The sequence below is a fragment of the Accipiter gentilis genome, chromosome 10 (genome assembly GCF_929443795.1).
Source record: "Accipiter gentilis chromosome 10, bAccGen1.1, whole genome shotgun sequence".
NCBI classification, from domain to species: Eukaryota; Metazoa; Chordata; class Aves; order Accipitriformes; family Accipitridae; genus Astur; species Astur gentilis.
Genome location: NC_064889.1, coordinates 39,504,499 through 39,526,045, shown reverse-complemented (window position 1 = coordinate 39,526,045; position 21,547 = coordinate 39,504,499). Strand labels below are relative to the sequence as shown.

The window sequence follows — 21,547 nt, the reverse complement described above, 5'->3', positions numbered from 1 at the left end:
TAATCAGCCCGATGACTTTACCAACATCCACTGAAAAATTGATGCCTCCCAACCGCACGCTGCCATCCGACAAGCAGAAAACGTAACTTAGCCAAGAGGCGGCTCCTTGGGCAGCGGCACGGCCCCAGGGCTTTGCCCGTCCCGGGGCACAGGGTCACCCAGCTGGGGTGGCCACGGAGGGGACGTGGTTTGTCCCGAGGGACAGTGTGCCATGGCCAGGATGGGTTCCCTGGGGCGATTTCTCATCGTACCCAACCAGGGCTCTGACCCCACCTGGGTGCTCAGGTGGTCCCCCATGGGTGCTGTGTCTGGGGGTTATGGGGTACCCTGGTGATGTTAACCCCTTTCCTGCCGTGCTGGTGCAGGGTCCCCCCCGCTCTCCCCCTCTGCCCCCCAGATGCGGAGCGGCTGCTGCAGCGCCGGGGAACTGCGCTGCGAATATGTTACACAAATGAATAATAAAAACAAAGGAAAATTACCCTCTTATTGAAACTCGTTTTATGAATAAAACAATTATTCTGGTAATTGAAAAAATGTGTCGTTAAATTAAATGCAGTGGTTCCTATTAAAATTTTAGTGGATTGCTTCTTCTCTGTTTCTTTTTCCCCCTTTTTCCTTCCCTCCCTCCCTCCCTGCCTCCGCTGGCGGCTAAAGGCTGGTAATTATAGCAGAGGGTTTCGCTTTCTCTTTATTGTTTTTTAATCTCTTCGTGCTGCGGAGCGCCAGCGATAGTCTGATGCAGAAGAGATTTAGCTCCATCTCCCCGTGCTGGGGGGGGCACAGGGGGGCCAGAGCGGGAGCGCGGGGCTGCTCGGTGGCTGTGCCAGGGCTCCCGCAGGGCTGCCGTCCTGCTTTCTGGGCAGTGATGCCCAGGGAGGGATGGGGGAGCCCTGCAAAGTTTGGGGGACCAGGGACACAGCTCTGTCCCCCCTCCCCTGGTTGAGGTGGGGTGCAGACAGCGGAGCATTCCCTTCCCAGGGCTGCCCCTTTGCACCGGCCGCATCCTGGCCAGACCAAAGAGGGGCCGGTGGGAAGGGAGGGAGGTGAACGTGTTATTTTCTCGGAGGCAGATGTCGGCACTGGGTGGCCGAGGTGGCAGGCACGGTGCTGGGTACCAGTACTCGGTGGTGGTTGGATTCTGTCGGGTGCTTGGAGCCCACGGGCTGGATTCAGGGCATCCCACCGGTGCTGGTGAGCATCGGCTCGGTTGGGGCTGCCCGGTGCATCGCACTGTTTGTCACCCCGATTCATGTCAATTAGCAGGAACGGGTGCTGGGCTGATCGGCTTCCAGTTAGCGAGCCGGGGAGGGGAGCGGCTGCGTGTCACCCCCTGTCCCTAAGGGGCGGTGGGGTGGTGACCCCGAGCCGAAGGAGGGCTGAGCCCGAGCGGGGAGGGGGACCGCGTTGTCCCAGGGGTCACCGTGCCAGGCAGGAGGGGGACCCACGCCTGCCGGTGCTCGTGCGAGGCATCCACAGCAAAGACGGGAGAAGGACCCGGGTGTCCCACAAGCTGCTGGTTCTTCGTGGGTGGCCGGGGGGGACCTGTGGAGTCACGTCTTGCGCCCCCATCCCCATCTCGATCCCGCAGGGGGGATCGCACCCTCCTTCCCACCCCCACCAGCAGCTGCCCGGCAGAGCCCTGCCCTTGGCAGGCACTCCAGGATTCCTCCGGGCTTAAAACTCCCCGTCCCTTCCCATCAAGAGGGATTTGAAGCTGGGGAGAGGGGGGCTTAGTTCCCAGCTCTCCCATTACGCCCAGGAATTAGGATCCATTACTGCTCTTGTGATGAGACCGGGGCTCCCTGCCCTACATCCGCACCCCTCCCCGGCACTAATGCACCGGGCTCAGACCCAGCTCCCGGCAACCCTTATGTAAATAAAGTGCAGGGGCAAAGATTGTGATCCCATTAGGCAGGATTAGTGCCTTGTGAGGCCCTGGCATTAAAATGTCATCCGCAGTGGAGGAAGAGAGCTGGGCTCATCCCTGTTCCTGTCCCCCTTCCCTGTTGCCAGCTCTTGGCATCCCATTTATCCCATCCATCACCGCCGGCAGCTCGGCTGGAGCGGCTCAGCCTGGAGGCAGCGTCCCCTGCGCTGCTCCCTGGCAGGGCTCAGCACCAGGGTCACAGCACTGGGGGGACCGGTGCGGGCAGGATGGGGATGGCGTGGTTTGGAGGCACCTTTCTGCATGGAGGTGACCATGCCGTGCTGGCATAGCCAGCACGGTACCCGGCCGGCGGCCCTCGGAGCTCAGCACCGGCCCGTGCCACCGGCAGATGTGCAGATGTTCCCGGGGACGCCTCTCGCTGCCGCCTGTGTTTGGAAAGTGATGAATTTCTGCACCAGCTAATTAGGCTCTAATTAGCAAGTGGAGTGTAAACAGTCACAACAGATGGGGGAGAGGCGGAATTAGCAATAGTGACCCTTCATTTGGGGGGACGTAGCTGTCATGCATCGGGAAATCTCCTACTGGGTCCAGGACTGGGGCAATAGCAGCCCCCATCCACGCCGGCTCGGCGGTGGGGTGATGAGGTGGTGGGCACCCCCGTGCACCCCGGATTTGGTGATGCCGTGGCCTGTCATGCTGCCAGGATGGTGGGAGAGAGCAGCTCCCCCCCCCGGCTTGCCGGGAGCAGAGCTGAGACGCTGGGTGCTGCCAGCGTGCCGGGGAGTAGAGGGAAACTGAGGCAGGGAGGGCTGCCAGAAGGGCTGGGGTGCGAGGGGGTGCCACGCTGCTCAACATCAGGGCCCCCCACTCGTCTCCCCTCGGTGCCGCAGAACGTCGCGCTGATGGCGAGAGCCGGCGCGGGCAGCCGCCGGGGAGCTGGTGGGCAGGGGAACGCCGGGAACAGCCTGTCTTGTTCCCGGAGGCCTCTCCAGAGATGTCGGCACTAAACCAGCCGTGTTCTCCTCCCCGGGTCTCTCCGCTCCTCCTGCCGTCCCCGGCGCTGGGCTGGGGTCCCTGGCAGGGTGTGGGGCTCCCAGGTGGGCACCGGCCGGCTGGAGGATGATGAGGATTTCACACACGGTCGCCCATACGTGCAGCCGGAGCTGCTCCGGCACAGCCGTCCAGAGCTCGGTGCCGCCTTTGCCCCCCACAAGAGATGCCCGGGGTGCACCCGGGATCCCCAGCCCCGCTGTCCCCTGTTGCAGCTGGGCTGTTTTGGCTTTCCCAGGGGAGCAGAGGAGCCGGTTGCGGGCGAGGGGACAGGAGCCGCTTGGTCCAAGGCGGCTGCCGTGACCTTCGCGGGTGGATAATGATCGCACGATCAATAGTGGAATTAGGAGCCGCCTCTCCTCCTCTGTGCCGTTTTTCACCCCTTAATGCAGAACAGATGGCTCGGGTGCTTCAAAGCGAGATGAGCCTTAGCTGCTTAAAATCAAATTAGGATGTATGCAAACGGCGTGCGGGCCCAGGGGAAGGTGCACCAGGAGCACCCTGCCTCCCAAACACCTCCCAAAAGCTGGGTGCTGGGCTCAGTTGCGGGGGGGGGGGGTGCACTGAACACGCCGGGTCTCAGTCCTGCCGTGCCGTCCAGCCCGACGTGGGCGAAGCTCCGGCATTGCAGGTCAAGATCCTGCCACGCCATGGTGGGGACACGTGTGCGCACCCCCACGCACACGCGTGCAGAGGTGGCACACGTCGTGCGCAGGCACAGATCCTGCGCCCTGGATGTTCCCAGGAGCCCGGCTCGGTCAGGCCCAGCGTGTGTGCCTCGCTCCTTGGGCATCCCAAAAGCCGCAGCTCAGCCGCCGCGGGGTTGCCACGAGCTCTCCAGACCGGGGAACCACACGGCCACGGGCCGGGCTCGCAGCCAGCTGCCCTTGGTGCCAAACCCCACATTTGGGGCACCGAGCTGCCGTCGTGCCTGTGGGCACCCCTCTGCCCCCCCGCAGCGTCCGGGGCTTGCTGGAGAGCTGGGCTGTGGCAGGATTCGGCCCCCGTGCCCCACGCCTGCTTTGCAAGGTGCCCTGGTGCCCGGATCAAGCCCGGACCTGGGGCAGGAGCACCGGGGTGAGAGCTGCCTGTGCCAGCCAGCGCTGCTGAAGGTCAAAGAGGAGGATTGAATTAAGGAGCCACGAGCTGCTCCTTCCCTGCCTAATGACTTGCCTGGCATTTAGCATCACCGTGCCTGCCCCGGGGACAGGCAGGACAGGGCAGCGGGGTGTAAATCAGATGGGCATTTCCACGTGGGTGCACCAAGCTGGCGCCCCAGGGTGTGCAGGAGCCGTGCCCTGCCGGCGAGGAGAGGAGAGGGACCCCCCAGTGCAGGTCTGGCGGTGTCTGGGTGCCTCTGAGCTCCTGCAAACTCGTGACATCCCCCCCCCAGGGCAGTGGGGCAGCGGAGCAGGCTGAGCCCACGGGCACTGCTTTGGTGCCGGCTCAGTGTGCGGAGAGCCGTGGCAGGAATTCAGCTCGCGCACACAAGAAAGTGAAGCCCTACCCCAAAGAAAAAACCTAAAGCTGTGATTGAAAGCGCACTTGAAAGCTGCTGGGGAATATGAATGTGTCTTTGAAGTAAAAGGGCTTCCATTTGTTAAGCAGAAAATGGAGCTGTGTGTTTCGATTTATAGTTTTACTTAGCAAATAAAACAGGAGAGGAGTAAGTGTTTATGTCTCGCTCTGCTCCCAGCCCCTCCGCCCCCTTCGCCCCCCGAGTTAAAAGCTCAGTGCTTCTGAAACGCTACAAAGGCAGCCGGGAATAAAGCAAAGCAAGCAGCTTAGATAAACCCTAGATGGGCTAAGCTCTTGTCGATAGGCTTGTGAAATGGCTCAGGGGAGGAAAACGGCCAGTGGAGGGGTCTGGGGGCCCTGGTTGGGACAGGGGGACGGGGAGGTGACCACCAGCATCCCCCTGCCCACGTGCTGCAGGTTTATGTTTATGCCTGCGATGAAGTGGTCCTGCTGCCGTGGGGCTGGCAGGCTATGGGGCCGGCAGGCTATGGGGCCGGGCATGTTTCTCACCCCCTTTCCCTCCTCTCTCCGCAGACGATGTCTCCCCATACTTTAAGACGGAGCCGGTGCGGAGCCAGGTCCACCTGGAGGGGAACCGCCTGGTCCTGACGTGCATGGCGGAGGGCAGCTGGCCCCTCGAGTTCAAGTGGCTTCACAACAGCCGGGAGCTGACCAAGTTCTCCCTGGAGTACCGGTGAGTCCCCACCACCGCCACTGCCGAGCATCCGCAGCGAATCCCGCCCGGCACGCCGGTCCCTGCCGGCAATCGCCGTGGCACAGAGGGCGTTGCCGGCGTCCCTGCGAGGGGATGCCGTCCCGGGGAGGCAGGCAGCGTGGAGGCAGCGGTTAGCACGCCGGGAGCTGCCGCCTCTGTTTGGAGAGCAAATGGTGGATTTAAGCAGGTCAACATCAGGGAAGAGGCGTTTGCACAAGCGGGATTAACACCCGGCCACAGATCACGGCCGGCTCGTGGCTCCCCGAGAACGGCCCGATGGGGGAAAAGAGCAAGGGAAGGGCGGCACGAGAGATCGCCCCGGGTTCGGGCATCCAGCCCCATGTGCCGACTAATCCTGCCGCAGAGTGGCCGTCCCCCACGTCAGAGCCCTCTTGGAGCTCACCTCTAAATCAAGCCGGGCACCTCTCGCCGTCTCTTCTGTGTGCGTGTGTCATCCTCTCTGTTTTAATCAATAATTCAGCCCGAGACAAGCCGTTCCCCGTTTAAAGGCATTGAATCCAAAGGCTTCGTGTTGCTGTAGCAACGCGGGGCTGCTCCGGGATGCCAGGAACGCAGACAATGTGGCTGGGTGACGTCCCCTCTCCGGCACCGTGTGCCGTGCTGGGTCCCCTCCCCGGCACGGTGCCGTGCTGGGTGCTGGAGCAGTGGCCATCCTTGGGGACAATCCTTGGGGGGTTGTCCCCTACCAAGCCACCGGTGACTGCAGCTCTGTGAAGTCCCCGACGCCCCAGGCTCGGTGCTGGGTTTTTTTAGCAGTGCTGGGTGCCCCGTGGGACAGGTCCCTTGTCCCTAGTCCCGGTGTCGAAGCTCGGAGACCTGTTGAGCCCCACGATTCCCACAGCTCACGCCTGTCGGGCGGTCACGTTGGCTGCAGTGGGAACAAGGCAAAACGTCGACCCTTAAATAGGATGGTGGGGAAGGTGGTGACAGCAGGGTGGGGGGACGCAGGGCCCGTGCAGGGGCTCCTCCAGGGCAGCTGCACAGCACTGGGGCAGAGCCACCCGCCCCAGGCAGGAGAAAGGCATCAGGCTCTCCCCCACCCTTGGAGGGGGTCAGGGAATCCGGGGGGCACCTCCAAACCCAGAACGGGGATTCCTGGCTTCCTTTCACGACTGTGCTCCTGGGTTTGCTCTGTGCCTCAGTTTACCCTTCTGTAGGAAAGGAGCCACCACTCTTATCTCCGCTCTGGGATGCCCGGCAGCTCTGGAGCCCCGTGTCCCTGCGCCAAGGTGACTCCCTTTCCCCGGAGCCCCCGGCCCCCGCCTCTGGCTCCAGCATCCAGCCAGAAAGGATTAAGGAAGGAAGCGAGAAAATAAACAAACACGTAGGGAAAACCCAAACAAACCCAGCCGCAGCTAATGAAGCAAACAGCCTCTATGCAAATCGCTGCCTGGCTTTAACCCGTCCTCTCGGCAGCGAGGATGCAACCTGCTGGCATCAGCTTCGTTCTGCCCGGCGTGCGTTGCCTGTCCCTGGGTCTCCGCAGGGATTTAATGTGTCGAGATGAGAGTTTGGACATCTTGCCTGGAATTGAAGGCTGCCGGTGAGGAAGGCGAAGTACCAAAATTAGTTATGATGGGCAGAAATTGAATTTTAATAGAGATGTCGGTGGCACGGAGCCAGCCTGCTCAGGCAGTGGGAAGGTAGTAATTAAAAGTTAACGAGTTTAGAAACAGAGTAATCCTTGGAGAGGGGAGGGCTGGTGTTTATGGCCAGGGAGGCTCAGGGATGCTCCTGTCCGTGCAGGGGCCGGGAATGGCTGCGGGTGCATCGGCAGTGTGGGTGAGGGATGCGGGGTGCAGCCACCCACCCCCCCCCAGCTTGGGGCTGGCACGTGGCCCCTGGCATGTCCCCACTCTGGGGACAGGAGGGACCTTCCCCAGGGCCTGGCCATGCCCATGATGGGATGCACCGTCCTTTGCAGCAGAGCCATGTGCTGCGGGGGGGGGAGCAGCCCCAGGGAGCCGTCCGGGCTTGGTGGCATCACCTCGCGGTTCCCAGCTAGGACGGCATGTCAGCGAGCATCCCGTCCTCGGCATCCTCACCGCTCCTCCCCAAATCCTCTCCTGCAGCAGGGCATCCCGCCGGCTGCTATCGCCCTTGTACTTTTTACCCATTTTTCTGGGGGCTGGGGCTCTCGGCCCTTCAGCCCCACGCTCCCCACGAGCCACCTCAGTTCATCCTCGTCTGATGGTCAGACGAGCTCACGCCGCGTTTTAAGGGAAGGAACCACTCTCCCAGTTTGGCAGCGAGTTTCCATGGCGACCGCCCTTTCCTTCCCGCAGCGATTCAGCCGCCAGCTTGCCACCGGAGCGACTTGTTGGCGTGCGGCAATGGGCAGGTGGGGAATGGGCTCGGCAGACCCCCGGCCCCGAGCCGGCGAGGGCCAAGGCAGTGCCTCTGCGCACAGCTAGAGCCGACCCCTCGGGAGCATCCCTCAGGACCGCGGGGGAATCGAGAACCAGCTTGGCTCCATGTGCATGTGGAGATGTCCTCCCTCGGGAGCATCCCTGGGGATCAAGTGTAATCGGGGACCACAGAGGGATTGGGGACCAGCCCGGCTCTGTGTGTGCATGGAGTCATCCCCGCTCGGGAGCATCCCTGGGGACTGCGGGAGATCAAGGACCAGCCTGCCTTCACCCACTTGCTGCCTCCGTTGCCTGCCGCTGGCGTGGGGCGCACGGAGGCAGCTATCCCATGGGACCCCAGCTGCCTCCCGTGCCTGGGGACCCCACAGCTAAACCCCGTCCCCTCCAATGCCCGTCGTGACCTTCGTTAAGGTGACGGCGAGGCGGGTGGGCGGTGGAGCCTTTCCCGCACGCTCTGCTCCCGTGCCCTGGCACGCCGGCACTGCGCTCTCCAGGGCCAGCTCTGTTTTTCCGTGCATAATCTCGCCGGTGCCGGGCTCTCCTGCGAGCTCTCCAGAGCCTGACTTCTTCTCGTACGAGGAATCATAACATGCAAATCAGGCAGCTTGATGTCTTTAATGAAATCCTCAGAAGGAAAGCGCTTCTCTGGTGAATTGAGGATATTTATTTCTCATACAAGAAATTTAACATGCAGATTAGTTGGGTCTGGTAATTTATCACATGAGATTGTCGTATTAAGGGTTGCACCGAGTCCTGCTGCCTTCGGAAATTACCTTACACATAGATTACCTCTGGACAGACTCCCATCCGTAGAGATGCATCTTCTGTCTACTAAATCAGCCCTCTTTCCTCTCCCCATGTCCCTCCGCAGCTGGTGCAGGAGCCCAGCAGCTACTAAAGGATCCCCTGTCTCTTCCCAAGAGCCCGGATACCCTTTGCCGGGAGCTCGGAGCCTGGGAAAGTGTAATTACATCTCCGACGCTGGCTGGCTTTGCCGCTGCTGTGCTCACCGTGCCTTCCCCCAGCAAAACCAGGTTTGCACGACTGAGCCTCCCTGGGTGCTCCCCTGGGTTTCTCGGGCACGGCGCAGCCCCACCGCCCCTCACCAAGGCCACCCGGGGTGGTTTTCCAGCATGTGGTGCCTTCTACCCATCCCCATCTACTTCCATGCGTGGGGAGGGTTGGCAGGAGCCACCCTACACGGGCTCATGGAGGAGAGGCAGATTTGGGGCTGTTTCAACCCCCCATCCTGCTGGGTTGGGATGTTTTGGGGTGCGCGTCCCCCAGGGATGCAGGGAACACGGCATGCTACGCACATGGGACTCTGCCAAGCCTTTATGGCTTTTTGGGCACCCCGGATGTTTGATGCCCATACTTTGTCCCCAGATTGTGTTAAATATGGAGCCAGGATGCTCTCAAATACACAAACCTGGTGGCAGTTCACACCTGGCTCCCTGCTGGGACCCCAAACTGTGCTGCTGCTTGCGGGGAGCAGGTCCCTGCTGTGGCTGGACCAGGTCGTTGCCAGCCCAGGTGCGAAGCACAGTCCTCCCCCCTGGGGAGCTAATTGCCATTCAATAATATAATTAATGGGAGCTAATGAGCATTGGAGGGGTTGCAGCCAGGCTGAGTAGGAGCCTAGCAGTGAGTTTCTGCTGCCTGTGGCTCCAGCCTGGCCGGCTTCGTATTTGGCATTGCCGTATGTGGCAAAGCCCCCAGGAGTGCCGGTGAGGTACCGCGGAGCCGGTAATGGGCAGCATGGGGTGGGCTCTGCTGGTGATGCTTGTGCTGTGAAGGCTCCTGCCTTTCTCTGTGCCTCGTTTGGCTTTGAGGGGGACATGGGGGGGTTGGCGTGAGCAAGCGGCAGCAATTGCCGGGTGCAGGGTAGTGGTGCCCGGGGGGCATCGGGGCTGGCGAGAGGCACGGGGCGGGGGGGGAGGTGATGGAGGAGATCTCCTTGCTGGGACCTTACGTGGGTTCAGGCAGCTGTGGGAAGGAGACAGGCGGGGGGCTCTCGGACCCAAAAATGCCACCTGAGGTGGGCGGCAGCTGTGGCCGAGCTCCCGGAGAGGGATGTGCCGGAGCCCTCCGGATGCCGTAACACGGATTGAGGCTTGTGCGCTTGCTCCCCTCGATGCTCTGCAGGAAGGTGGCAGATTAATATGTGGGCATTAATTGTTCAATGGCTCATTGTTCTGGCAGGGCCGATCGAGGCAGCGATTTACAGGGCTGCCGGCACCCGCCGAATTCCCCTGACCAAAGGAAAACACTTTGGCAAGCGGAGAGTTGATAGCTCCCACCGTGTGTGTCAAAACAGAGCCCTTTCCAATCGGGAGCTAATTGAGTTCCAATAATACAGTTAACGGGCTGATGAAGTACCAGGGGGGTTATTTAAAAACATGCTGAGCGGAAGCCCAGCGTGGCGGATGGGTGCAAGCGGAGGTGCTGGGACACGTGGCTCAGGTGCTGGGAGTCGTTAAACCTTTGCTAAGTGTGTTTTAATGCTCGCTTGACATTTCATTATTGCACAGTAACTATTCAAATACATGTCCCCTCTAGAATTAATTAGTCGTTATACAGGATATTAATCAAAGGGGACCATGCCAATGTGCTGATATCCAAAATCCGATCCAGCTGTTGCTGTTACTGGGTGACATTGGAAGAACCACACAGATTTCTGCACTCTTCTGGCTTTCAATTTGATGGATCAAATCCTTTGGCTGATGCTTTTCCTGGCCCCTCTCCACCCCCTCAATCTAATAATAATTCGGCAGCGTCAGCCCCACGCTTCTCAGCAACCCTACAATAATCGAGCTGGGAGCATCAGCCAGGACTGGGGCATCACTCTCGCGGCACCGTGAGCAGCCCTACCGTAACAAGGCGGTGCGTGCAGCCCGGCGTGTCGGCGCTGCCGGTGCCTCGCCAGGGTCGCACGGCGAGGAGGGGGGTTATGGCTGAGCGCGGTGCTGCACCCCTGCCCTGCCTCGCTGCGGTGGAGCTGCTGGGTAGATGGATGGGGAGGTTGTCGTTCCCGACGTGCAGCCCATCCATCTGTCAGATCGATCCGGTGCCAAAGCCTTCCACCGGCCGGCTGCTTCTGCAAACCCGCCGTTCCCCCGGCACGGAGCTTCTGGCTCCGGAGGCCCCTCCTGACCCCGGGGCTGAGCGTGGCACAGCCGCTTCCTGACCGAGCCTGGAGACCGCCGCTGTTTTCCATCAGTGCATTATTTTTTATTTTTTTTTTGAAGCGCAGGTCAGTTCTCGCTTCGGAAGTGCTTTTCCCCACAGACGATGCCCTGTCAACCTCTGTCTTTACAAACAAACCAAACAAGCCCCTCGAAACAGCAGAGTCAGCAGCAAGGGCTGCGCCGGGAGCACGGCCAGACCTCCGTCCCGGCTTGAGCGGTACGAAAAGCGCCTCTGGGCTGGCAGATGGGCAAAGCGACCCGGTTGGAGCAGTGCCTGCCGGCACCGGGTGGCAGGATCGGCCCCAAGTGGAGGAGCCTCCTCTTTGGGGAGCCAGGAGCTGCTGGCCACGGAGGAGCAGCCATGGCTTGTGGCTCGTGGCCATTCCTGCTTGCTCAAACTGGGGGGGGGGGGAGCGGTGTGGGGTGCTGGGGCTGCATGCTTCACCCCTCCTCCCGCCCGCAGCGCTTCTCCCTGCGAGGGGGGTGAAATTGGTTACCGTCCCCTTACAGCCAGGCGTGATGGGAGAAGGAAATCAAATCAGAGCAGTCTTGGATAAAAGCCTCCGTGGAAGCCGAGCGGCAGAGAACAAAGTCTCTGCTCGTATTTGGTTAATGACTGCGGGCCAGGCTGCGCCCGGTAATTGATTTCCTTTCTCTGGGCTATTTTCAGCCGCTTAGGTGTGTGCAGAAGCTCGGCTCCTTAATAGCTCCTCCAGCTCCGGTGGTGCGGGGACCGGACCCCATTAATTGGATCTGCAGGGGTGTCCCCATCTGGGGGGGGTGCCCACGGAGGTGTCCTGGCTCCACGTGTGTGTGGACAAGGCGCTGCAGTGGGGCTGTGCATCGGTGGGTGCTTCGTGCGTGGGTGCACGTGAGCCCCAAGGCGGGGTTTGGGTCCCACAGGGTGGCTCGTGGGCTGCGCCGGGGGCTTTGTGCTGGCCCCTTCCTGGGATGAGGGTTTGGAGGGGACGTGGCAGCGAGGACGTGGCAGGGGGTCTGTGTGGGGACCGTGCGTGACCCTCCGCTGCTGAGTGGGCAGGTGGGCATCAGCGATTGTCCATCCGTCCGTCCATCCGCGTGCGTGTGTGTGTTTAGGAGTCACAGTGTGTGCGTGTGATTTATTAACGAGGACACCACAAGGAGAGCGGGCCCATTATTCCTGGTGTCCACATCAGTTCCTGACAGCTCTGTGGAATTGAAATATCTTATTTAAAGCCTCTGGGGATCATTTTTAAATATCAGCTGTGACACTCAAGGATGTGTTCCCAAAGGGCATCCTCCCTTATCCCGCGGGGACGGGTGATCCCTGGCACACCACGTGGGTGGGTGGTTGTCGGCAGTGGGTTTGATGCCAGTCCCACTGTGCCCACCGTGGCTCGGTGGTGCCACTGGGCGAGGTGGGAGCCCCGTGTCCCCGGCACCATCTCCTGCACCAGACGGGTGGGCGCAGGGGCCCCGCCGCAGAGGGGACGTGCTCCTTGTGTCTTATGAAAGTTTAATTTACGCTCAGTTATCAAAAGAACAAACAAAGCTTTGCCGAAACAGCCCGCGGCATGTTTTAATGTGAGATTAGATTTTGGGCAAGGAGGGTTGAGCTTGGTTATTTATTCCCTTTCTGGTTTATCTCCGAGCACTCCCCGTCGGGGAAGGTGATGCTGCGGCGCCTGCTCACCCCCCCAGGGTCGCCCATCAGCACCACTGTTGGGGGGGGGATCCAGCCTATTTTGGGGGTGATGGAGCAGGAACGCCTGCATCCCTCCTGGGAGCGGGGACTGCTTGAGGATGCCTGGTGACAGCAGGGTCCGGCTTGGAGACCGGGGCGATGCTCGGGGGCGGTGGGTGAATCGAGACGTGGTTATTTCCTTTATCTGCTTATCAGCTGCTGGCGCTGGCGGCTGATAAGAGCAGCCTCTGGGGATGATAAGGCGGCTCAGCCCCAGCTAATCGGAGCGGTGCTGGGCTCGGCCGCACACGGGGCCGAGGCAGAGTGACACCGGCAGACCCCGGCGTGCCTCTGCCGCGCACCGTCGGGACTCAGCGCAGGGGTCAGGGCAGTGGGTGCCAGGTTGCCGGCAGCCGCCTCCGCTTTTGACAGCTCGAAGCCACTTCCCCAGCGCATCCCACTCATGGCAGTGAGTCACCATCCACCCCCGGCACCGGGCGGGTGACGGTCACCGGCTCGTGCCGTGAAATTACCTCCTGTGTGCGTGGCCACGAGTCCCTCTGTGGCAGCGAGGGATGCCGTGTTGTCTCCCCAGCGTGCACACACATGCGTGCCTGCATGGACACGCACTTACATGCACGTACACCCACCTCCAGCAGCCGCTCCTTGGGGAAGGAGCCGGTACCTGGCACTGGGGTTGCTGCCCAGCAGTAATTGGGGGGCTTGTATAGGACCTGCAGCCTCTCCCAGGGGGCTGTGACGGTGACTTGGATGTCCCCGTCCACCACTGAGGTGGCTCCTCTCTCCTGCAGGTACATGATCACCTCGCTGGACCGCACGCACGCCGGCTTCTACCGCTGCATCGTCCGCAATCGGATGGGAGCCCTGCTGCAGCGCCAGACCGAGGTGCAGGTGGCCTGTAAGTGACAGCCCCGCTCGTGTTTGGGGGACACACACCGACCGGGGACCCCCAGCTCCCCAACACTGCCGGGATGGCTCGGGCATTGGTGCAGCCCATGGCCCACGCAAGTCCGGAGCATCCTTGGGGTGATGCTGGGCAGGGATGGGGCTGCTGCTGCCTCTGCTGCTCCCGCTGCCCGGTCTGGAGCCGTGGTGGTTGGGAGTGCAGGGGGGCACCCCAAGGGCAGGGCAGAGCATAGGGTGCAGGCAGAGACCTCTGGGGCTGGGAAACCCACAGCACCGTGTCCGGGCAGGCGGCTTCAGCTCCCTGGAGGGATAAAACGCTTTGCAGCATGAAAGCAGCCCCGCTTCTCCCCAGCTGCGTGGAGCGCTGGAAGCAAACACCGTTTATAATCGTTACTGAAAGCAAACAGGAGCGTGCGGGGCTGGGCGGCTGCATCCGTCAGCACGGGAGCAGGGGTAGCCGGGCCGGCGGCTCGGTCCCGGGTGCTGCTGCCACGGCTTGGCACGGATCCTGCGAACCAGTGAACCCGAGCGGGACGGGCCAGACCTCGGGGGTCTGCACTGGGGGGTGATGCAGAGGCACCGTGGGGGGTTTAAGCAGGATAGGAGGGTGCTGAGGCCTTGGGATGCTGGCTCTGTGCCCCAGGGGACTTACCCCTCTCTGTCACCCCTTCTCTCCGGGATGTCCCCAATCCCATCCACTTAAACCCCTTCCTGAGGAGCAGTGACAAATCAGGAAACTAATGAGAAATTAATAAGGCAGCTGTGCTAACAACTAATGATAATGGCAAAGTCGTTAAAAAAAGATTCTTTACATGTTTTTAATTACAGCAATTAAGCGAAGTCAATAAAAATCCCCTGCCCCCCTTCTCCGCGCACCCTGCTTCGCTCTGCTTTCCTCAATTGCTGCGTGCTTCCAGCCTGCAAACGGCTGGGCAGGACGGAGGCGGCGGGTGCCCCAACCTTGCCCGCGGAGCCAAGGTCATGCCGGCGTCCTCCCGGAGCTGGGCTACAGGTTGGGGCAGGGAGAGATGCTGGGGAGCCCCAGGACTGAGCCCTCCTTGCTGCGCCTGCACCCCATCCTTGGTGGGGGACACGTGGGCAGCGGTCCCCGGTCTGGCATGCAGACGATGGGGCTGTGCAACTCCGGGTACTGCAGGGACGGATCCTGATCCGAGCGCAGCCCCTGGCACACAGGAACGTGCCCGCCGCCATCCTGTGCCCTGTGCCAACTGAGCCAGCCCAGCCGAGGAGGGGAGCAGAGCCCAGACCCCAGGGCAGCCCCTCTGCATCCCCTGGGGGAGCCCATCCCCGTAGCTTCCAGCCTGCTCCCCAGCTGGACCCAGGGACTGGGTCCCCGGCTGCGTTGCCGGCCCCTCCCCAACCCCTGACGTGGTTCTCCGGCACATTTTGCAGATATGGGGAGCTTTGAGGACAGCGAGACGCAGCAGAGCGTGTCCCACGGGGAGGCGGCCGTCATCCGTGCGCCCCGCATCGCCAGCTTCCCCCAGCCCCAGGTCACTTGGTTTCGTGACGGCCGAAAGATCTCCCCCAGCAGCCGCATGTGAGTACCCCCGGCATCCCCCCAGCATCCCCTCTGGGGGGGCTGCCTTTCCCTCGGCTGCCGTCGTCCTTGCAATAAGGATGTTTAACAGACGTCTTGAGCGCGTCGTGCTAAAACCCGGAGACAGACTTGGTGACTAATGGCTCTGTCATAGGGGAAATGAAATTTTTAAAAAAAATGAGAATAAGAGGGAGGAAAGTGGGCAAAAGGGGCAGAGCACGTGCTGGGGCAGCAGCTAGCGTGACAGAGCCGGGTACGGCACATGTGTGTGCGCCAGGCATCCCCGTGGAGCTGCGGTAGGCCCCGGCGCCACCGGAGCGGCAAGCCCAGTGCTGGCAGATGCAGCGTGTAGGAATTGAATTTGTAACCCACATTATGCAGGAATTGAACTGGTCTCCTTTCTATTTGCAAAGCAGGATTGAGGAGATAAAACTCCTTTATCTCATATTTAATGGTAAAAATATATATTCCCCAAACCATTTTATGTTTCCAGCAGATTAGATCGTTCCATAAAAAAAAAAAAAAAAAAAAAAAAAAAATAAAAAAAGTCCTATTAATCTGCACCATCCGATGTGCTCCGCTTGGTGCGGGGGTCTGGGGCTCGGTCCCGGCATGGTCCTGGCTCTCTCCTGGGGCCAGTGCCTGAGCCCAGCCCCTGTCCGGGGGCAGGCGGGAGGAAGGCTGGGGGCCATCCCCATCCCCATCCCACCTGGGTGCCCTGGGGCTGGTGCGGATGCTGGGTGCGGGATCCCAGCTCGCTGCATCGATATCCCCGTTGGGTTCACGTCCTCATCTCGCACCGCCCGCTCGTCCCCGCAGAGCCATCACGCTGGAGAACACCCTCGTCATCCTCTCCACCGTGGCCCCGGACGCGGGACGTTACTACGTGCAGGCGGTGAATGACAAGAACGGGGACAACAAGACGAGCCAGCCCATCACGCTGACCGTGGCCAGTGAGTGCGGGGGCATTGCCCCCCCCTGGCCCCGCTCCCCCTGCACCGCCTGGCTCACCCCTGAGTTTAATTTGCAGTAAATCTCTTCGGATGCTCCGGCTTCTGCTGACTTAACAGTTCAGCCGCCTCAAAATTTATTTAGGCACTTGGGGCTGTGCTGCAGGCACTAATTGTACCATGGGCAGAGCCTCCCCCGCCGTCCCTACCGCCGGGGCTGGATCCGGCCGTGCCGCGGGACTGGTCTGTGGGATGGGATGGTGCTCCCAACGGGAGCAGCTTTGCTGTGGGACACCCTGCCCCGTTCCTGCCCATGTTCCCCTCTCAGCCCATGCTGCTCCGGATCAGCCCCTGCCTGGGGGACACCCCTGTGGCCCCCATCCCTCCGGTCCCCTTGGACCCTGCAAGACCTGGCTGAAGGTCCCCCGGCCCCCGTTCAGGTGGTGACAGCCCATCCCGGGGAAGATGCCCCAAAGTGGCATCAATCCTCTGGGTATTCTCATCCCATCTCCCCCCCCCCCCCCCCCCCCCCCTGCTGCTCTGTGGTGGGGTTTATCCCTTTCCACTGAGGACTCTGCCTGTCCCCCTTCCCCTCCTGCCTCATTAATCTGTTTTTCTGTACCTTGGGCATCCTGGTGCGTAATAAACAACCTGGAGCCCATGTTTATGGATTCAGCTATATCAGCAGCTTTCAAGCCGATCACATTTTTACAGCGCCTACATGAGGGTTTTTTATTGTTGCAATCATTTTGCTTTATATACTCCCCTTCTCCCTCCTCCCTGCCAGCCGGTGCTGCCACGCAGGCTGGGGTCCGGGCTGGTGCCACAGGCTCCTGCAGGAGGAGAGGGCTTAGGGAGAGCTATGAAGGCACCCTGATGCCAAGGTGATGGGCTGGACCTGCCCGTCCTTTCCACAGGAGAGCAGAGCCCACGGACCTTTGGTCCCTGCTACCTTTATCTCGTCCATGCCAGGCAGAGCAGGCACGGGGCTTTGGGTGCCCCGTCAGCCTTGCTGGGGGCTGGGCTGCCATAGGGGTGAGCAGGGGGTGCTGACGGCTGTCCCTCTGGCCTCCTTCTCCCCAGATGTGGGTGGCCCGGCCGATCCCATCGCACCCACCATCATTGTCCCACCCAGGAACACCAGCGTGGTGGCCGGGACCTCGGAGGTGACCATGGAGTGTGTGGCCAATGCCAGGCGAGTAGCGTCGAGGCAGACGGGATGGGGACGGGGCATCTCCCTGTTGGCATCGCCCGGCTCCAGGGCTGGATGCCCCCAGGTCCCTTCCCACCAGGGCTCCTGGGTACCACGGGATGGAGTGAGGTGGGGATTTGGTGGGGTGCAGAGGGGCTGGGACTGTCTCTCAACATGCTCGCGCCCCCCCCACCCCAGGCCGCTGATCAAGCTGCACATCATCTGGAAGAAGGACGGGGTGCCCCTCTCCAGCGGCATCAGCGACTACAGCCGCCGGCTCACCATCCTCAACCCCACGCTGAGCGACAGCGGCTATTACGAGTGCGAGGCCGTGCTCCGCAGCAGCAGCGTGCCCGCCGTGGCTGAGGGTGCCTACCTCTCCGTCCTGGGTGAGGCCCTGGCCACGGGTAGCCTAAACCACACGTGCAATGAGTTGAGGCGGTCTCAGCCCCAGGGCTGACATGGGAGGCAACAGGCAGGGGAGTCATTTGATGGTGGGGCCAGAGGACCCGAGCTTTAACGCAACCCCCTGCCCATCGTCGGGCTTCCCTTTGCAGAGCCACCACAGTTCGTCAAGGAGCCGGAGAGGCACATCACAGCCGAGATGGAGAAGGTGGTGGCCATCCCCTGCCAAGCCAAAGGTGAGCCGCTCCCCAGCCGCCCTCCCTGTGCCGCCACGGTCCCGTGCTTGACCTGGCCCTGTCCTTTGCAGGCGTCCCCCCCCCTGAGATGGCCTGGTACAAGGATGCTGCCCTCATCCGCCTGGAGAAGCTGTCCCGCTTCCAGCTCCTGGCGGACGGCAGCCTGCAGATCAGCGGGCTGGTCCCCGACGACACCGGCATGTTCCAGTGCTTTGCCCGCAACGCGGCCGGAGAGGTGCAGACCACCACGTACCTGGCCGTGACCAGTAGGTGCCAGCCCCCCCCCTCTGGAGCCCAGGGTGCCCTGCCTGGGCAGTGGGTGGGATGTGCCTGGGACACCCTGGCTGGGCTCCACGGGGGGCTCAGGAACACTAGGAAACCCTCCCGTGGGGATGGGACACCCCCCCCCCCCCCATGCCCCAGGAGCGGGTCAGCTCCAGGCTGGCCACTGGGAAGGGCTTCAGGAGGGGCTGTGCATCTCTCTACCCCACAGGCATCGCCCCCAACATCACCAGGGGTCCCCAGGACAGCACAGTGATTGATGGCATGTCCGTAATCCTCAACTGCGAGACCTCGGGGGCTCCGCGCCCGGCCATCACGTGGCAGAAAGGTAAAGGGGCTGAGGGCACTGGGGTGCGGGCAAGCATGGCCACCAGGGCATCCTCCGCAAGCTCCACGGCCACCTGGCTCAGTGGCCACCAGGCTTGGCCGATGGCTGAGGCACCGTTTGCTGATGGGGTTCCCCCGTGTCACCCAGGGGAGCGGATCCTGGCCAGCGGCTCGGTGCAGCTCCCGCGTTTCACCCTGCTGGAGTCGGGCAGCCTGCTCGTCAGCCCCGCGCACCTCGCCGACGCCGGCACCTACGCCTGCCTGGCCACCAACTCCCGCGGCGTGGACGAGGCGTCTGCCGACCTGGTGGTCTGGGGTAAGGCGCCCGCCAGCGTGCCCGCGTCACCCGGCTCTGCCTGCCGCCCTGTTTGCCTGCACGGTGCAGGATGGACCCTGACCAGTTCTGTGGGCAGCTGGGTGCTGTCTCCCGCCGCGCGTGGTGCGGGATGGAGCTCTCTGGGGGTGCCGAGGATGGGCTCTGGCACGTGGCTGGTTGGGTTGCGTGGGTGCAAACTTGGGCTGTCCCTTGCCGATGCCACCCCGGCAGCCCTCCGGGTGCCAATGCCTCATCCCATGTGTCCGTCCCCCCCAACCCATAGCAAGGACACGTATCACCGACCCGCCACAGGACCAGAGCGTCATCAAAGGGACCAAAGCCATCATGAGCTGTGGGGTCACCCACGACCCCAGCGTGGATGTCAGGTATGTGCGATGGGGCTGGGAGGCTTGTGGGGGGGATCTAGGCACCCCCAGGCTGCCTGTCTGCCATCACCGCTTCCCCGGGGGCTTGGGGAGGGAGTGGGCAAATGGTGGGTGCCTCCATCCCCAGCCCTGCACTGCTGGTCCTGCAGTGCCACCTGGTGCCCTGCGCACGGGGAGCCCTGCACACCGGTGGGACCCTTGGTCCCTTCTCCTTGTGAGGGGCTGCAGGGTGTCAGGACTTCTGGGTACCCCCCCACCCACCCACCCCCCCCGGCACAGGTACGTCTGGGAGAAGGACGGGGCACCGCTGAGCGTGGAGAGCGGCCCACGGGTGCGCCTGGACGAGACGGGCACCCTGCACATCTCCCAGACCTGGTCGGGCGACATCGGCACCTACACCTGCAAGGTGGTCTCCGCCGGGGGCAACGACTCGCGCAGCGCCCACCTCCGCGTCCGGTGAGACCCCCACACACACACTCATCCCCACCAGCACCCCACGCCCTGGGCTGTGCCCCCTCCCTAACCGCCCCCCTCCCTAACCCCCCCTGTCCAGGCAGCTCCCCCACGCCCCTGAGAGCCCCACGGCCACCCTCAGCTCCCTGGAGAAACGGGCCATCAACCTCACCTGGGCCAAGCCCTTCGACGGCAACAGCCCCCTGCTCCGCTACGTCGTGGAGGTCTCCGAAAACAGTAAGGGGCTGCTCCCACCTCCTCGGCACCGCTGGCCCCAGCTAGGCTGGCACCGGGCAAAGTCTGGGCTCTGGCATCACCCAGGGGTGGTGGGCAAGGGATGCTGCAGGGAGCTTGGGGACCACGGGACTCGTAAGCTGGGCAGGGGACCCCGATGTCCTGTAGGTCGGGTCCTCCACCCCGTTGCCCCCCCTCTCCCCCCCGACAGACGCGCCCTGGACCGTGCTGCTGGCCAGCGTGGACCCCGAGTCGACGTCGGTGATGGTGCGGGGCTTGGTCCCCGCTCGCTCCTACCAGTTCCGCCTCTGCGCTGTGAACGATGTGGGCAGGGGGCAGTTCAGCAAGGACACGGAGAGGTGAGCCACAGCTGGGGGGTCCCAGGGGTGGGCCGGTGGCCCTGGGTGCTCATCTCTGGCTCATCCCGCCCCCCCCCCCCCCCCAGGGTGTCCCTGCCTGAGGAGCCCCCCTCCGCACCTCCCCAGAACGTCATCGCCAGCGGCCGCACCAACCAGTCCATCATGATCCAGTGGCAGCCGCCCCCCGAAAGCCACCAGAATGGTGTCCTCAAGGGCTACATCATCCGGTAGGCACCGGCGGGGGAGCGCGGGTGCCCCATCCCCGGCATCCCGGGGTGCCGGTGAGGACGCCGGCAGTTCTGACAGCCCCTGGTCCCCAGGTACTGCCTGGCTGGGTTGCCTGTGGGCTACCAGTTCAAGAACATCACCAACGCCGACGTCAACAACCTGCTCCTGGAGGACCTCATCATCTGGACCAACTATGAGATTGAGGTGGCGGCGTACAACAGTGCCGGCCTGGGGGTGTACAGCATGAAGGTGACCGAGTGGACGCTGCAGGGAGGTAGGTAGGGACGGGCAGGAGCTTGGCGTTCGTCCCGATGGCGACAGGCTGTGCCATGGGGCTGTTGGGGATGGGTGGCGGGAGGATGGGTTTGGGGGTCCCAGGGAGACTGGGACCTGCTGGGGAGGGATGAGCAGGGGCTGCAGAGCCAGGGCAGGGCTGACCCAGTCAGGGGTGTCTTGGGGCACCACCCTGGGTGCTGGGGGTCCCAAGGGGTTGACACCTGGCCGATGGAGGGGACCTTGTGGAGCTGGAGCCGCTGTGAGCCATCCTTTCATCCCGGCAGTCCCCACGGTGCCGCCGGGGAACGTGCAGACCGAGGCCACCAACTCTACCACCATCCGCTTTACCTGGAACCCCCCCAGCCCCCAGTTCATCAACGGCATCAACCAGGGGTACAAGGTGAGGGGCGATTCCTGCGGGTCTCCCCAAAATCAGGGCAGCCGGGGAGGGGAAACTCCTCAGCCGACCTTCACAAACTGGCTCGACTTCTCACCAAAACCCCAGATTTGAATTGGTTCCGGCCTGACTGTTAAAATAACAGTTACTGAGATTTAACACTTGCATGGGCTGGGAGCCTCCCCGGCTCTGTAATTAATTCCAAATTGCAATTAATTCAAATTTACATTAATGAAATTGAATTAAAACATTCAACTTGTTTCTTAATCCACTCAAAAGAAGTTCAGGAATTTAATTGCCACTGAATGAGATAACCAGAGCAAGTAGGATATTTAACATTCTTATTAAATGCCACTTAGTATTTTTGATTAGTATTTTTAGGGCCTAATTAGTATTTAATTAAGTTGCTATAGGCTATCTCGCACAATACCAATTAAATGCCCAAACATCCCTCCTAAATGCAGGCGAGTGGGCGATTACACGCCGTTATCAATGGGAGTTAATCACAAAGCACGCGTTCCGTATCGGCTGGTAGGGGTAAACACATGCTGTTAAAGGCATCAAGTGTTCCCTGCACAATTAATTGATATTTAATCAACTCTGAAT

The 21,547-nt window shown here is 61.9% G+C and overlaps 1 protein-coding gene across 1 annotated transcript in view; it reads left to right on the top strand.

Moving 5' to 3' along the window:
* SDK2 (sidekick cell adhesion molecule 2) overlaps positions 1-21,547 on the top strand; it is a 51,454-nt gene that overhangs the window by 16,308 nt on the left and 13,599 nt on the right. The window contains exons 2-18 of the mRNA XM_049812176.1: positions 4,991-5,150; positions 13,225-13,331; positions 14,753-14,900; positions 15,720-15,853; positions 16,934-17,045; positions 17,241-17,431; positions 17,600-17,683; positions 17,755-17,949; positions 18,177-18,293; positions 18,441-18,608; positions 18,892-18,994; positions 19,274-19,450; positions 19,548-19,684; positions 19,893-20,040; positions 20,127-20,267; positions 20,361-20,542; positions 20,829-20,944. Of these exons, the coding sequence (XP_049668133.1) occupies positions 4,991-5,150; positions 13,225-13,331; positions 14,753-14,900; positions 15,720-15,853; positions 16,934-17,045; positions 17,241-17,431; positions 17,600-17,683; positions 17,755-17,949; positions 18,177-18,293; positions 18,441-18,608; positions 18,892-18,994; positions 19,274-19,450; positions 19,548-19,684; positions 19,893-20,040; positions 20,127-20,267; positions 20,361-20,542; positions 20,829-20,944 (2,420 nt within the window). The remainder of the gene's footprint in view (positions 1-4,990; positions 5,151-13,224; positions 13,332-14,752; positions 14,901-15,719; positions 15,854-16,933; positions 17,046-17,240; positions 17,432-17,599; positions 17,684-17,754; positions 17,950-18,176; positions 18,294-18,440; positions 18,609-18,891; positions 18,995-19,273; positions 19,451-19,547; positions 19,685-19,892; positions 20,041-20,126; positions 20,268-20,360; positions 20,543-20,828; positions 20,945-21,547) is intronic.